General features: G+C 26.9%; 1 protein-coding gene across 1 annotated transcript; it reads left to right on the forward strand.

Annotated features, from left to right (window-relative positions):
• The first annotated feature begins 760 nt into the window (after positions 1–760).
• LOC145831384 (dynein axonemal intermediate chain 4-like) lies at positions 761–16,202 on the forward strand. The gene is made up of 18 exons (XM_082938630.1): positions 761–831; positions 1,026–1,152; positions 1,934–2,109; positions 5,296–5,393; positions 6,051–6,207; positions 6,578–6,698; positions 7,130–7,316; positions 7,728–7,853; positions 8,378–8,515; positions 9,286–9,419; positions 10,510–10,647; positions 10,834–10,985; positions 11,207–11,358; positions 11,931–12,058; positions 13,167–13,342; positions 14,303–14,452; positions 15,052–15,208; positions 16,053–16,202. The coding sequence occupies exons 1-18, from the start codon at positions 788–790 to the stop codon at positions 16,140–16,142; spliced, it is 2,451 nt and encodes an 816-aa protein (XP_082794756.1). The 5' UTR covers positions 761–787; the 3' UTR covers positions 16,143–16,202.
• The last annotated feature ends 870 nt before the right edge of the window (positions 16,203–17,072 follow it).

Below are 17,072 nucleotides of genomic sequence, written 5' to 3' on the forward strand. Positions count from 1 at the left end.
AGAAAAATTTATTTTTAAGATTTGAAAAATACTCAGGGAAACTCAGGGAAATTTAAGGTTACTCAGGGAAATTTTTGGTCACTCAGGGAAGATTTTTTGGCTCAAAGAGTGGCAACCCTGCTATAGTCTTGAATTGTTTATTACATTTACTTTAAATTTTTAGGAAATATTTTTTTCACTAGCAAGAAGCTAGGCTTTTAACTTTGCAGTAAGTAAATTAAAAAGAAATATGACACAAATTAAAAAAGATAATATTTGTATTTTTTTAAAAACAAATAGATGTTTTTTAGTTAAAAATTTAAAAATCCAGTTCCTACAACTGTTTAGATTTTGTTTAATGTTAGACTAATAAAAGTCAAAATAGTTGCTAAAGAACGGTTAAAGAAGATTAATTTTTATTGAAATAGAACATTTTTGTCTTTAATTAAAACCTATTGGTTTCATTTATTGTCTGTTTCATTTATTATCTGATTGTTTATTTATATCATAGAAGTTACTTTAAATTTATAAAACTTGTTAAAAATATACTTTCACTAAAAACTATAGTTAGCATTAGTATCAACAAAACTTTTTATTTAGTTTATTTTATAAAACTCAAAATAATTAAAATTAAATCAAATACTAAAGTCTCTAAATATTGTGATAATTTTAGCAAGATGTATGTTTTTAATAGTCAATAGTTTAAATAGATAACCTCAGGTTTCTGTACCATTGCTGAAACTTTTTAAAGAAACTTTTGTTTTGCTATAGGCTTAAAAATCAAATACTTCAGTAATTTTAATAAATCATGGGACCTAAAGGTCATAAAAATACATCATCGAGATTGGAGAGGTTGGTTTTTCATTATTAGTAATTTTTTATGAATCTCTATTTCAAAAGTTATAATAACTGTTTGCCTAAATTTTCGATATTGATACCTGAATCTTTAATTTAAAATTGTTTGTATAATTGTATAATAAAACCAATTTAAAGTACATAGTTTTTTATTTGTTATACACTCATTTCTTTTAAACAAAAACTTTTAGTACAAGTACGTTAGCAAGTTCAAAACATAGAGTTAGTAGAAGCGTGTTAAATTCAAGCAGAAAAAGTCTTTCAAGCAATCATGCACATGACCATCATATTGACAAACCTTCTAGATTTGGTGTTACGGTAACTGACCAGATTTTTACACTTGTTTTGTTTTTACCTAGAAACCTGTGAAAACTTGAAAATTTAGGTATTTTAAAGCTAGATTTTGATATTTTCAAAAAAAAAACTTGAAAGACTTGAATTTCAAACAATTTTTGTATGCAAACTATTTTAACTTAGATTAGATAATAAACAACTATTGAATGATTTTACGTATTTTATAGAGTTTTATGAAAAAAAACACCTACTAAAGTAGCATCACATTATAGTTCAGGAGTTTTATACGATAAACATTTTTTTTATTTTAAATTTATTTTTCTACTGAAAATTTAAAAGAAAACTTTCACTTTTGAAAACCTGGAAGAAAATAAGTTCTTTAAAAAGCCTGTGGCCAACTTGTTAATAAAGAGTAATGCAGTTATATTATACAGATATGTTAAAGTAAAAACTTTAGTTTAGTATTTTTGTTACTATACATTTCTTATTTTTAAGTAAGTACAAAAGCATATTTAATTATCTTTAAATTTTTTCAAAAAGTTACTGTTTAGTAATTTCACTTATAATCAATAAGTTTTGTTATATATTTTGATTAGTTAATTTTGCACTCTAAAATTTTGAACCATAACTTTTTGAAATAAAATTGGCAAACCAGGTAACAATTGAAGCATTTTTATAGTCAATTACAGTACCAATACAAAAGTTTAATTAGTACGTAAAACTTGCTTTTGTGGTAAAAGCAAGACTTTTAGTCATAGTTTTTTTTATGTTTAAACAATTTTAAGTTATGTATATTTTGTGTTAGATATTTGACGAGCGTGGTAATGATGTGACACCAAAACCACTGTATGAAGGTGTACTGAAAAGTACAATAAAGTTGGGTGAAGGTCAGTCTAGTCAGACACCAACTGATGCTGCTATTTCTTTTGCATCAATGTTCAAGACTGCAACGCAAAGTGTTTATGCTCAACCATTTTCACAGTTAGTTCTTTCCTCGTGTTTTTAATAAGTGCTTTTAAGTTTATTTTCATTTTTGTTTTGAGTGAAACAAGTTAGTTGTACAGTGTTTATTCACTTATCAGGAATTCACTTATCCGGACGCTCACTTATCCGAACAGTTTCAGTCAGAAGAATATTCAAAAAATTTTCAATATCAAACTCTTACATTTTGTATGATACAAATATTTAAGCTCTTATGCTATGAGAAGATTAAAAGTGATTTTATGAATTCTACAACTTTGTTCATTATTATGACGTAATAATACTATTAAAGATTACATTCTATCTTTGTTTATAACTAGCTTAGTTATCACTAATCTGTAAGCATGTAATATAAGTCAGTTTAAAATTTTTTAATTTAATCAATAGATTTTTTTAATCTATATTATCTCTTAAACAAAAATTAATCTTTTTTCAAAATTAGTAGTTAGGGCAGTTGGAATTAAAAATGATAAATTTTACTTGCTTGACCCTCAAAAAATGTATATCGTTGCAGAGGGTCAGTAAGTCTGATGTTTTTTACTTTAAAAAAATGAATTAATTAATCTAATATTTAGCTTTTAATATTTATCATTTTAATATATATTACTCACAATTACTATGTATTTCTTTTTATTATAACACTTTTTTTATGCATTGCATTATATGGAGCAGTTATATTATTATATGAAAAAATTGGTTTTTTGTACTTATCCGGATTTTTGGTTATCGGGACATGATTACAGAAAAATCTTGCCCAAAGTGTCCAGATAAGTGAATAAGCACTGTACTATTGTTTTCCGAAATGAAGTAGTTTGGTAATAAGTTTTCATATAAGTTTTTGATTTCCTTAATTATGTAAAAAAGATTTATATTTGTTTAGATAGTTTTTTTACAAATGACTATAGATTATTTGAATATTTCTGAACTATCTATAGTATTCAAAAAAAGTGTTTTGAAGTAAACCATAAATTTTATGGGTTGATATTGGCTTTATAAAAATTATGTTAGTTCTTGATATGATAAATTATCCTTTTATTACACTTACTTATTAATGTATGCACATTAATATTCCTATTAAACTGTCCTAAGCTTGAGTTATTTTTCTTCTATATTTTCTAGTATAGAAATATTTGTTAACTACCAAAAATTAGCTTAAATAAATGTTTATGTGCATCATTTTACAAAATAAGACTTGCTTGTAAAAAGCAAGTAACAACCCACTGTAACTTAGTTCAAAAAATTTAAAGAAAATTTAATAATTTCTGTTTTCAAATTTTAAAAAATTCATCATTAAAAATATTAGGTCACTGAAAAATTTTGTTACTTAAAACTTTAAACCCCAGAGTTTGTGTTACTTTTATACTGCAATGGATACAAATCTAATAAAACTAAATTTTAAGTAAAACTAAGGCTATGTTTAATTACTTTAAGTAAAAAACGAATTAAAAATTATGTAAATAAGTGGTTTGATACATAAATTAAATCTTGAATTTCTTATTTTGCAGATAACTTTTTGTAATGTTTTTAGAATATGTAAGCATATTCAACAAGTAAAGGACAGGTTTTTTTTTGGAACAAGTTTTATCTTATATTTTAAGTTAAGATAGTTATAAACAACTTAAGTTTAAGTTTTGATATCCACAAAAAAATAAATTTCTCAGTATCTTGATCATTATATCCCTCATTAAAAAACTTTTAATGATTTTGAGATTCTTGTTTTCAAATTTTAATTAGATAATAGTTTTAGTTCTTATACTTATGGTTTTTTTTTTTGTGCAATGCTGTACATCAAAGGTATAAAAACTAGAGTCATTTAGACCAGTGGTCTTCAATCTCATCAAAATCTGGCACCCTAAATTGTAAAATTAAAATTTGGTGTACCCCAAGGTAGGAATATCTAGTATAAGTTTCAAATTTACTGTAATATCTAGTGCAGGGTTTTCCTTCTTTTTTTCAAAAGACCTTCGTTAAAGAATTTAAAAAAGCTATGGCCCCCTCCAACAAGATTTTTTAATAAACTACCATAAAAAGCGCCTAAGGCCTTTTTATTATATTTTTTATTGCTCTTCACCATCAACTCTAGAATATCTAGTATTTATATTCAAATTATGGCCTTGTGACTCCCCCTTTTACAGCTTGTGTCCTTTTAATTTTTTTCCATAATATTTAGTATAAGTTTTAAAACTACCACTAAAAACGCCTAAGACCTTTTTTATTTGCTCTTTGTCATCAACTCTAGAATATCTAGCGTAAGTTACAAAATTTAAGATGACTTTTCAAGTTACAATTCATGCACCCTAAAATAAATTTTGTGTGCACTGGTGCACACTTTGAAGACCATTGATTAGACAGTAGACACAAAAAAATTAAACAAGTTTTTAATATTAAAGTAAACGCATAAGATAAGCGTGTACTATTTATAAAACATTTTTTTTTTCGATAATTGAATTAATAAGTTAATAAACAAACAATAATTAGTACATAGAAGATCATAACATTCCAAATCATATAAGTAATAATAAAAATTAAGACTAAAGCCATAATAAATTTACTTAAGTCAATTTCTACGTTTACTTGTCAAATATAAATACAATTAATAAAAATAGGTTGATTGTACTTAGGGACTGCGTTGTATGAAAAATATGACTGTTGAGCTTAGTGAAATATCAGAATTGGATAAAATTAAGCTGGTTATATTACTTTTGGATTATTTTAAGGTACCTATTTAATTATACTAAATCTTGTTTAGTATTTTTATATACAGTTAATTTTTATTTCTATAAGATTTCAAGAACTGTATGAGAACTTTGCTTATTAGCTGTATAAATGTTTGAATCAGTAATGATGTTGTTTTTAGCACTTATCTAGTTAAAAATAAAAAAAAAGTCTAATATACCGACTTAAACCTATGCAATACTTAATGTAATTTAGTGCTTTTGAGTTTTGAGCTTTTTTACGTTATAAAATTAGCTATCAAACATTGACTTCAAAAATACCTTATCCAATTTGTGGCTTATTTACTTGATCATTTGATATATTTTCATGGAAAGCTATTGTTTAACTAAGTATATTAAACCACGTATATTTATTTTCAAACCATGTGTTAGTGACTACTGCAAACTTAGAATTGGCCTTCGTAGTTTTGTCTACAGCTGTTACATATTTTTGATGACAGTTTTCTCGCAGATCTATGATGAGCAGTGGAGGTGTGAAGTCCAGCGCGCAAACTAGTGACAATACAAACATGTCGGTCATGGAGCCTACTGAAGTCACTGGCATGGACGGTTTTTCATTTTATATAGTTATCTAATTGCTTTTTTGTCAGCAACAACGCGCCTGTGTCAAATTAAAAAAAAAAAGTGCTTAGTTATAAGTCAAAGTGAATAGCAGGTTTTTTTCTTCTACTCCAAAAAGTTGTATATTGTTTGTTTTACTGCACAAAAAAACAATTTAGTTATACAAGTTTATTTAATCTCCTTGTTTTAAGAAAGTAATGTGTACTCAAAATTTAAGCTCGAGCAATTATAATAGCAAAATTATGTTTTCTTTTTATTATTTTTTTTTATTTATATAAATATTTATTTGCTAAAACAACATTAGTACTTATTATGTTATGATAAATGTACATTTTATAAAACATACATACATTTACTTTGCTCTACAGTCTACTCTGCCCCTAAAAAGTTGTACACTATGTATTATATTAATGATGCATAGTGTTATATATAAGCAAGTACTTACTTACAATTAAAAGTAGTTTTTAATTAAGATATTTCAATAACTATTTTAAAATACAAATTTAAGCGTTTTTTAACATAGATTATATCCGATCGAAAAACCGTTAACACACAGAAACATGTGTTAGTGAAATAACGATTTTAGGGGTAGAGTAATACTGTTTAATTTGATATTTCAATAATAATTCTGTACAATCACACTAGACGTGACAATGGTTCGAAGAGAGCAGGTCGACGTGGTGACGGAGGACGATTTGGACAAGATCGTCAACGTGAACCTGGAAGAAACCGAAACCATTTGGATGTACGAGCAGCTGGGCACCTGCATTTCCACCAAGTCGCCTGATGCCACTGCTATTTTGTAAGCTTTGTAGTTTGTGTTTAGAACAGGGGCGGCAAACTGCGGTTCGAAGGCTAGGTGCAAAGTTTTGTTTCAATCAGTTCATTACATTCTGCTTTGTAGAATTTTTTTTTCTTGTTTATTGTTCTTACATTTTTATGTCACAAAAAAAAAACCGGCCCAAGTAAGCTTTTTTTTAATTTCTAATTTTAGAGGCTGCTGACCCATGATTCAAATTTTTTGTGGATGGGTATATCAACAAAACTTAAATGATTAAAAGTTTTTATCAGTTGTTTGTTTTTTTTAATTTTATATTTTTTAATTTGTTAAAAGAACTTGTAACTTATTTAATTTAGTCTGTAGTTTAACTCTTTGTTTTCGTAATTTCTAGGGAGCAAAACAAAGCATATGAAGCGCTATGTGCATCTAGAGAAGGAAACGACTCTTACGTTCAAACTGGAATGCAAACTTTTAATGATGCTCCAAAAAATAAAGATGTCCAAGCTAGCAAAGTACTTAGTTGAAAAATTTAGACTTTTTTTCAATAGTTGCTTAACATATTTATGCTTGAAGAAATTTGTAACAATTTAAACATGTTTAACTTGATGTATGATTAAACTTATGACATCATAAAGGCAATTGCTTCCAATTGTATAAATAAATTTATTTTTATAAATTTAATAAAGAATGTCAAATTTTAGCTTATTTATCTAAGTTATCTAAAATTCAGGAGTTTTCTCTCAGTTGTGTAGTAGTACGAATGTTTGAGTTTGAAGGTAACAAATATTTTAAACTAAAGTTTATTTTATAACAAGTATATTAAAAAAAGTTTTTTGCGCTATACTAAAAAAAGCAAATTACTCAACGTACCATGGGACAAATTTGAATTTTGTTTGATGACATACATTTCAACAAAGCTATCAACTGCTGGTGTTTTATACAGACGAGCATGGCACATGTTGGTGTGACTGCTACAACATGGGACATGTATGATACGTACGACAAAGACACCGAAGCTCATGGTGAAATTGACCACTCGGCAGGCTACAACAAAGATTCTAGTTCCATGCCTAATACGGACAGCAAAAATGCAAGGCTGAATCTGGAAAGCAGCAAACCAAATCCATTTTGTAAGTTTTATTTGCATAAAGTAGTCTTATTGTTTTTTATATTGTTCAAAAACATACTTTTGTTAACTCCAGTTTGATTGGTAGACATATTTTTTTCTCATAAGTACTATAAATTTTAGTTAGGTTAAAGATGTCAATTTAAGATAAGAATCGTTTATTAAAATGAAATAATAAAAGTTAAATCTTATAAAAAATTTATTTTCTACCGGTTTCGTCAATTTTGTTATAGTAAAAGTTAAGTTTGTTTAGCTAAATTTTTAACTAGTCATATAACATTTACACAATTATAACTTGAACTAGATATTTTTTTAGAGTTCAACATATTAAAAAACATTTCTTTTTTTAAGTTTCAAACTTCCAACTAAGAATGTTTACAACTACAGTTAATTAGATATTTAGTGAACATTACAGCAAGCAAGTCAGCCAGCCACTCAAGTAACAGAGGCAGCAGCTACATGTCATCTACGTTCGTTGGGTTTGAAACCACTGTTATTGACGCGCCCGTTGAGAAACTTGCTGAAGTTGAAGAAAAATTCGGTTTATTTTTTATGTAATTTTTATAGAAAGCTTCATTTGAAAAAATCTTTTGTATCTTGTTTAATTTTTTGTTAGTTTTTAAGTGCAGTTTTCTTATTTTCATAACTTTAGTCCATGTATATAAACAAAAAAGTTCTTAAAATTAATTTAAAAAGCTTTAGAGACTTGAATATAAAACATTATGAAAATAAGACTATTATTAATTTTTTAATTATAGTCTTATGAAGTAATAATATTATATTATATTTGTTTGTTTTGCAATGGTAGACTCAGGCATCAAAACCTAAGCCACTTAATTAGGACACATAAGAAGAAAAAGAGAAAAATAAACCCATGTTTAACATATCAAAATAGAATAATAACAAAAAACAAAAGTTAAACAAAATTAAATTTATAAAGAAGTAAATAAAAAAGTTTAAAATTTTTAAAATATATTAAACCGTTATTTTTATACTTGAAATCCTCTCAAAAAGTTTTTACTTCCATATATCCAGTTTTGTTTTAAACTAATTTGAAATCTCTAGATGTTGAGCAGCAATGGGATTATATTAAAGCAAAAAATTTAAATTTGGTGGAGCAGCTACTCATAATGGAGAGAATAGTCACTGAAAATGTTCACCAGTCTAAATTGGCTGCATACCGAGGCTTACCCGTGTATGAAGGTTAGTTCTGAATTACAAAACTGAAAAATAAAAGTTGTTTTCATTCAGCTTTCTTATATGTTTTAGATAATATGACAAAAAAAATTAATTTAAAGATGATCTTAAGAATTTTTTTTTCAGAATTTTGCTTAATATCAATTTTAGTCCGTTTTTTAAGAAATCGTAGATGACTTTAAAACAGAAAAATTATACTATAGTATAATAACATATAAACTGTGTTCATTTATACAAAATAGTTTTCTCTGTATGTTTTCTTAGTAAATTTTTAATAAATTTTAAACAAGTATTCTTAGTTAAATCAATGTCATAAAATATATGTATTAAGTGTTTATTTCAAAAATTGTTTATAAAAGCTTTCTAGTTTGACTCCCAATAAAAAAGAATAAGTATTACTTTTTTAATATTTTTTAATCTAAACTAGTTAATATTAAATGAATGTTAGTTATATTTGTTTTTATTATGTTACAATGTTTTACTGTTTTTTATGAATTTTTACAATCAATTTTATGTAAACTGTTTATATCGTTTGTTCTATAATTATTGATTATATTTATATTTATTTAAACATCATTATTATATGATTATTTTTCTATACAAAACTACTTCTCTTGCTTATTTTGAACATTTTATATTTATACATTTAGTGCTTGCAGTTTAAACTTTTCAGTTTATAAAACTTTCAATATTTTACTGATAAAAATACATTGTCTTCAACTCGATAGGTAGTTAGAAAATTAAACTATGTTTTTACATTTTTAAGCTTTTTGCAGATGTTTTCAAAGAATTGGAAGGAATTACTGCGAAAACGATGACGGTGAAATCTTCAAGCACAATAAAATCAAGTTCCGTCGATGAAATCCCACGTTTGGAAGTTTTATGGTCTTTCAACTGCATTCTGACTCGAGTTTGTAATACAATATTTTATATATTTTAAATTTGTGTTTAAATATAAATTTTAAATATTTTTTTTGTAAGTTATTTGTTTTCAAAGTTTTTTAAGATACACTTAACTCTTTTAAAAGTATTGTTTTAATATTCATGTAATGATATTAGTCATTTAAAATAACAATTTAGTGTCATTTCAAAATACATCAAATGCCATATAACTATTTATTTTTTTACTTGAACTAATTAACAGTTGAATAATGTCATATCAGACTATGGAGACATTCAACATTTTTTTTTTACAAAAATAGACATCGAACCTTATCTGGAAGTTAAAATTGTATACTTTGAAATAGTTTTTGTTGAACTTTAACATATTTTTTAACTTTTAAAATGTAGTCATTTCAGTAAGTTTCCTTTACAAATGTATAGAAAAGGAAATACAATTTCGAAGCTTTTCTAAAAAGTTATCTTCTCTTTAATCTCTTAAAAAATAACCACCAACTTTTAGGAAATGTTCCTTGTATCATAAAACAATTTAGTATTGTAGCAGTTTAATTACGAATGTAGAAATAAAAAAATATATGACCAAAATTAACAAAAGCAATTGTATTTTTTTTAGTAAAAGTAACTTTCACACAAAATAAAAAAATCTTACAGCGAAATTGTTTATTTTACTTAATATTATACTAAGAATGTTTGAGAACGATTGATTAATACTGTAGGAGAAGATATATTTTAAGAAATAACTTTTTTTTTCCTTTTTAGTTTGGTCTATTTATAAGGAACCCATTGAAGACTCCGACTTTGTACTGTTATATCTCAAAAGCTAGTTTGAGTTAAAAAACGGTAAAAAGAAACTGCCAGCTTAGTTAAAGATCTTTAAAATTAGATCAATATTTGAAAAAGTGCCTCATACCCTATGGCCTAATTTAAACTAGATATATCTTACATTAACTACATATTTATTATACCACATAAGGGCAAAAAAATATGACAGCTCTTTTTGCTACATATTTTTATAACTGCTTACTTAACATTTCTTGTGAAAGCTGCCATCAGTGTTTTACCGTAAGTACTTCCACTAAGTTGTTTTTCATTTTTTCCAGGAAAAGAACGTTTCATGTTTTTCGTGGAACAAGACCAATTCCGACATAATTGCCATCGGTTACGGAAGCTTCAGTTTTTCCGAACAAAACAAACACAAAGTGGGATTGGCTTGTTGTTGGAATGTGAAAAACGTCGAGGTAAACATTTACTAAATTTTTAAAGTTTTGTGAACACAGAAACTGCGTTTGTTACACATCTAGAAATTTTACATCTAGAAACAAAAACTATTTAATTATATTTTTACAGTTAGCAACTAACGTTTTTGTACACTAAGGTACATTATTTTCTTCGAAATGTCCACATATTCTGTTTAAAACAAACAGTACCCGGAGAGAGTGTACCACTGCAGCGCATCAGTGTCAGCCACCGACTTCAGCACCTACCAACCCAACCTGCTGGCTGTCGGGTGCAGCGATGGCACGATAGCCGTGTACAACGTCAGGTCCGAGCAGGGCACGCCCGTCTTCGATACTTTGTTAGTTGATAGTTTGTGTTTGAAACAATTTTTGGTAAATTTTGTTGATTTTTTTTATTATTTGTTTATTCTAAAAACGGGTTCAATTAACTCTTTATAGCAAATGTACTAGTTCATGTTACTTTTTAAAACGATATCCACGTTCTTAAACTTATTATCGTGTCAATAAACATTTGCACGCGTAACAAAACGAGATAGTTCAAAACCATAACAACATACAGCGATTGTCCCGGCAAGCATTCGTCCCCGATATGGCAGTTGAAGTGGGTGGAACGTGAGAACCACTCGGGCGAGAAGAACGAACGGCTGATTTCGGTTGCAGCTGACGGCAGGGTTGTTGAGTGGAACATCAGGAAAGGACTCGAGTCCACTGGTGAGATGTTGTTTGAGAGCATGGTTGCCGAAAAACCTGGAACTTGACAATTTAGGGTAAAAAAATCTTGAAAAGCCTGTAATTTGAGAAAATTTGAAAAAAACATGGAATTTTGAACAAAAATCACTAAAAATCCTGGAACTTTGAAAAAACTTTCCATGTAAAGTAATTAAATTTCGATTTGACACAAAAAGTCATCATACAGATAATTAATTTTTTTTGTTATTATTTTTTGCTTTTCTGTTAAAAAAGCCATTTAAAGTAGCTTAACAATATCTTTTCAATGTTGTTATACTGTTTAAGACAGTTTTTTATCTTAAACTTAATTTTATACTAAAAAAGAAGCAAAAACTTGTACATTCGAAAACCTGTAAAAAAGTTATCTAAACATTTGGTAACCGTGTTAAGTGTTTTACTTTTAGATGATACTTTTTGTTTTTTATCCATAAGTAAAATTAGTATTGTCGAAGTTTTTGTTGTTTGCTATTAATTTTAAGTTTTTAAGCAAAATGTACAGTTTTTTTTTAACTTAAAGTTTAACTAAACTCTATTTTTAATGATTTATTCACCAGATTTGATGAGACTAAAAAGAAGTGTGCAGAAGTCAAATAATCCATCAGTAAGAAAAACAGGAAAGGAAAAACCAGAAGCTTTATTATCCAGGCAGGCGCCCGGAATGAGTTTTGATTTTCATCCTAAAGTTTGATTTATTATTATTAATTTGTTTAATATGTTAAAACTATAAACCTTAATTAGAAAGTTAAGCTTTTTTATATATTAAGTATTTAAATTAGTTTAAGGAGTTGTTTATGGCGAAATTTAAAGACTTTAATTTTACATAATGAAAAATTTTATTTGCTTCATTGTTGTTTACATACATATTCAAAATTACTATATAAAGTTATTGTATTTTTTATCTCAGCATTTTATAATGTTGAAGTAGAGTAATAATAGTTTATATGTTTTCTGAAGTGACAGTTTTGTTTTAAAATATGATGTTTAAAAAAAAAAAATTTTTTCTTAACATATTAGTAATAAAGACTTTTTTATTTATATTACAGATAAAAATGTAAACGAAAACAAGTCATGTTTCCAATTTTATAATATCATTTTACATCTCGTAGTTACTTTTTAGAAAAAGTTCAGTACGGTTATGTTTTGAAGTATAAAATTATAATTTATACTATTATAATGATAGTTATTCTATGAAAATCCAGTCAACTTAGGCTATCTACTTTATAAACGCGAATACACAAGTACACACCACTGGGAAGTTATCGTTCTCAAGTGTTACTTTTAATCTCTTTAAAATATTATAATAAAGATACAATTTAATTTTCACTGTCGTTTTATTTTCAAATAGAGCTGTTAAAATTGTTATCCATATCCCTTTATAAGCTAAATTTCACTACATTTGAAAAATAATAACATTTATTATTTTTATTATTTAAAAAAAAATTAAATTCTTAATTGTCTGCAATGTGACATCCTTACACATTTATACTTTAATGAGATTGAAAATGATAAATAACCATATGAACTTTGTAAATATCTTTTATCAATTGAAGTAGAAATATCAAATAGTTACAGTTGAAATTTCAATAGTTTTATACACATATTATCACAAACACATGTGTTTTTTAAGATATACACGCCAAATAAAACAATGTTATTCCTAAATAGTTCCTAAATAGAGTCAGCTCCAATTATTATTGAGTTATTTCCAAGCAAGCTTCCAGAATTTAAAAAAAAAGTTGTCTCTGCTTTTTATTTTTCTTGCTCTTCCTTAATAAAAGTTTCAAAACCAGGACACCAGCGTGTACCTAGCAGGCACCGAAGAAGGCAACATTCACAAGTGTTCCTGTTCGTACAATGAGCAGTTCCTTGAAACTTACCAAGGTCACTCCAGCGCCGTGTACAAAGTTAAGTGGTCGTTGTTCAACGAAAACATGTTCTTGTCATGCAGTGCCGATTGGACTATTAAGTTAGTCAAAGAAAAAAAAAAGATTTGTTTCAATTTTTTAATCTTTTTCTGATTTTTAATAATCCTTAATTTTTTTTTCATCTACGTACTTTATTCTTTGAAACATGTTATTAATTTAAAAGATTAAAAGAAATTATAATAAGATTATATACTTTCTGAAAAAAGGACTACTTTATTAGACCAGAAAATCTTAAACTCTAAATTAACTTATCTAACCAAATACTTTACCATTAATATTGTTTTCCTGAATTTTTAAAAGTTTACTTTTTAGCTTCCAAATTATACTTTTTTTCTTTATAAAGTTTTTATAATGTGATTAAACTTTAATACACCATTACATTTCCAATTTTATTTTAAGTACTTTTACACACAAAGCAATTTTATTAGTCTATTTATTTCTCCCCAATAAGTAACTTTTAACAAATACACCTAATTTAAATCTATTTTGTAATTTATACGAACAAATATAGTTTAGTATATCTTTCAAAAATAATTTGTACAAGGCTAACTTGATTCAGTAGCATATCAATTTGGAGCACTACTTTTGATATTGTAAGGAATATTTTTATCAAATAAATAAAAATGTGATATCTTGTTTATGACTCTCATTTCTTAGATATCAAAAAGTACAAAATCTTTTTTTATCAATATTTAAAAAAGTTCAATAATTATTCAAGGCTATGAAACGTTTCATTAAGCTATCAAAGTAACTCCAACATAAAACCTATTTGTGAACTGTTTCAGCCGTTCTAAAGCCTATAAATTATTTTTATTTAAATATAAAGTGTTGCTCATTTTACTAAGTAAAGAGATTATTTAAACAGTAATAAAAGAGCTAATAAACAATTTTGCTTTCGACCGGTTTCGGTGAGAAAAAAAATCTGCTCTTGTCAAACAACTAACAAAACAGTAAACTTTCAGTTATTTTGAAACCTAAGTTAAAAAAAACAATTTTATCAGGATATGGAGCCAGCAGAGCAGTGGGGCGGTGTTGAGCTTGCTGTCGTCGACGAAGCAGGTGCACGACGTGGTCTGGTCCCCGTTCAGCTCCACCGTGTTCTGCGCTGTTAACGAGGGCGCCGTGGAAATATGGGACCTTTCCATTAACATGTGCGTTGATTGTTTTGTTGCGGCTTTATTTAATAAGAGTGCTTTACTTTTGATTTTAAAGTTTGTGTATTTTCAACTTGTTCACTGTTGTTTTTCGTTGATTTTTCTATGATTTTTAAGTTACAGCTGTTTGATAGAAAATGTTAAACTAGAAGTAAATAAATAATGTATTATTTATTGGTAAATTTAAAGTTTCCTAAGTAACTAGAGTATTTAACTAGTGCCGATACTTAATATAAGTTTAACTAAAAATTAAGTTTTATAAAATATATTCAAGTTTTTATGAATTATTTTTCAGTTTTATACTTAGCCCATATTTTCTTTTGAACGCATTTATAACAGAATCACCATAAATTTAATTTTATCGCTCTTTTATATTTCTAAACTTTCTTTTAAACTACTTAAGAACTGTACTTCAAGCAAAAGCAAAGTTAACAACTTTCACTGCAAGATACATTTTATGAACAATATTTTTTTTATAAAAAATAATTTAATGCGTTAACAAATAATTCAAAACTTGTTAAGAATTAGTGTGATTCTAAAACTTGCTTGTGTTTTTAAACACTAAAGCTAAAAAAACTGTGTATTAAATTGTTTAGTTTGGATCCAATAATCACAAACTTGGCCCCGCCTGGCATCCAAATTTCCAGCTGTATTTTCTCCCAAACTTCAAACAGTGTGCTCATTGGCGACACTAGCGGAAATTCTACGGTTTACCAACTGGTGAATGTCAAAGATGAAACCCCGTTGAAAGGAGTGAGTTTGTAGTGTTTGTTTCACAGCGTCATATGGTTTACAAATTTTATAATCATGTGGTGACCAAAGTCATTTTGAGTCTGAAAAACATGCTTTTATGATAGTTTAAGGTTGTATTATTTTAATTTGTATATCTGATATTTGTAAAACACAACTACTACTACTTTAACTGTCAATGAACTTATCACAAAAAATTTCTGATAATATTTGTGTGCTGTGTTAAACTCTTTAAGTTTGTAACTAAGCAGAATTAAAAAAACGTTTTACATTGTGCAGTATATTTAAAATTAAATTACAAAAAAATTTAAATGTTTAAAAAACATTTTTTATTTTCATTTTCAGTGTAGCTAATTTTATTTAAACTTCTATTCGTTAACTTTTAACTGAAATTTAACCTAACTTTTAGTATTTATCTCAATCAAACCTCTTTATTTAATTTTCTACCTGTAATCCATATACTATCGTTATACACAATATATTTATTTACAATCTGTTATACACTATTAACAATCACTAACCTTTTCAATCAACACCGCTTATTCCTAACCCCTAAACTTAATTCAATATTACTTAGCAGACCCAAACAAAATTTTCATCCTTGCAACTCTGACTTAGTTCCTATTTTTTACCCATCAAAATAGCTTTTTTAATAAACACTTTATAAACTTTTTCTAGAGATGAGTTTTTTTCTATGTTAATCGTAGAACGTACACACGTAAAATATGTTTTTCTATACAATTTATTTTTTGAATTTAAGAAAAATACTTAATGTTACAACCTCGAAAATATTGAACAATTTGTTTTTTAATTAAAAAAATGATTATTTCAAAACATGAAAAAACAGATGGATTCAGAATTGCATAAAGTAATATCGTCAAATTACAGTGAAAAGCGTATGGACGAACAACAAACTATTTCAGAAGAATCTACTTAATTAACTTTTACTACACTTTTACACTGTGATTTTAAATTTTTGTTACACTGTTTATTCATTACACTGTTATACTGTTTTTTTATTGTTTTAACTGTAATGTTTTACAATTATACTATGCATCATGAAAAAGAGTAGTTTTTCAAATTCTGAGTTTATTTTATTGAACAATAGTTTTTAATTAAGACATTATCTTAATTAATACAAAAACGAAAATACTCAAAAAAGTTTTGTTTAAGGACCTGGTGTACGAAAAAACCTTTCGGTTATCGATTCATATAACCACGGGTACATTTTATTGTCTTGTCCAGGACCAAACTGCTATTAACAGTTAAAACTTGAAATTTTAAGTTTCAAAAAAAAAAAAAATCACAATTAAGGTTTTAAGTATTTAACACAAATAATATATAATTTCAATAAATAACAAAAAAACTAAACGCAACAAATAGTCTAGTAATAAATCCAAATGAGTAAAACAGTATAGTATCTAAAAACTAATCGAAGAAAAAAAATTCAGTCAAGTTAACGTTTAACAATTTCTTTGAAAATTTCAACTATAGATTGTACTTATAGGTAAAAACTTTGCGCTTTACTAAATTTTAACTTTAAAGCAGCGTGTAGTTGCTAATACTTTATTTTTTAAAGTTATTTAAAGACGAATAACATACACTTTTGTGGTCAAAATTTACGTGAATTGGGGAACAACTTGGAAACACCCGAAAGCGAAACTTGTTAACAGCTCGAGACGAGCGATCACAGCTGGCAAGTGAAGAACACAATGGACGAAATAATAGTGAACGCCGCTTGCGAGGTTTTTCACGGAAGCTTAGTGGTCGCCGGTGGAATGAAAGGAAGAATTAGAATCTTTCAGCTGTACGACCCTATTGCCAATTACTGGTCACCAATGACCAGCATGACCAAAGGTAGAGAATA

This window comes from Thalia democratica, chromosome 3 (assembly GCF_965202585.1).
Source record: "Thalia democratica chromosome 3, ktThaDemo2.hap1.1, whole genome shotgun sequence".
NCBI classification, from domain to species: domain Eukaryota; kingdom Metazoa; phylum Chordata; class Thaliacea; order Salpida; family Salpidae; genus Thalia; species Thalia democratica.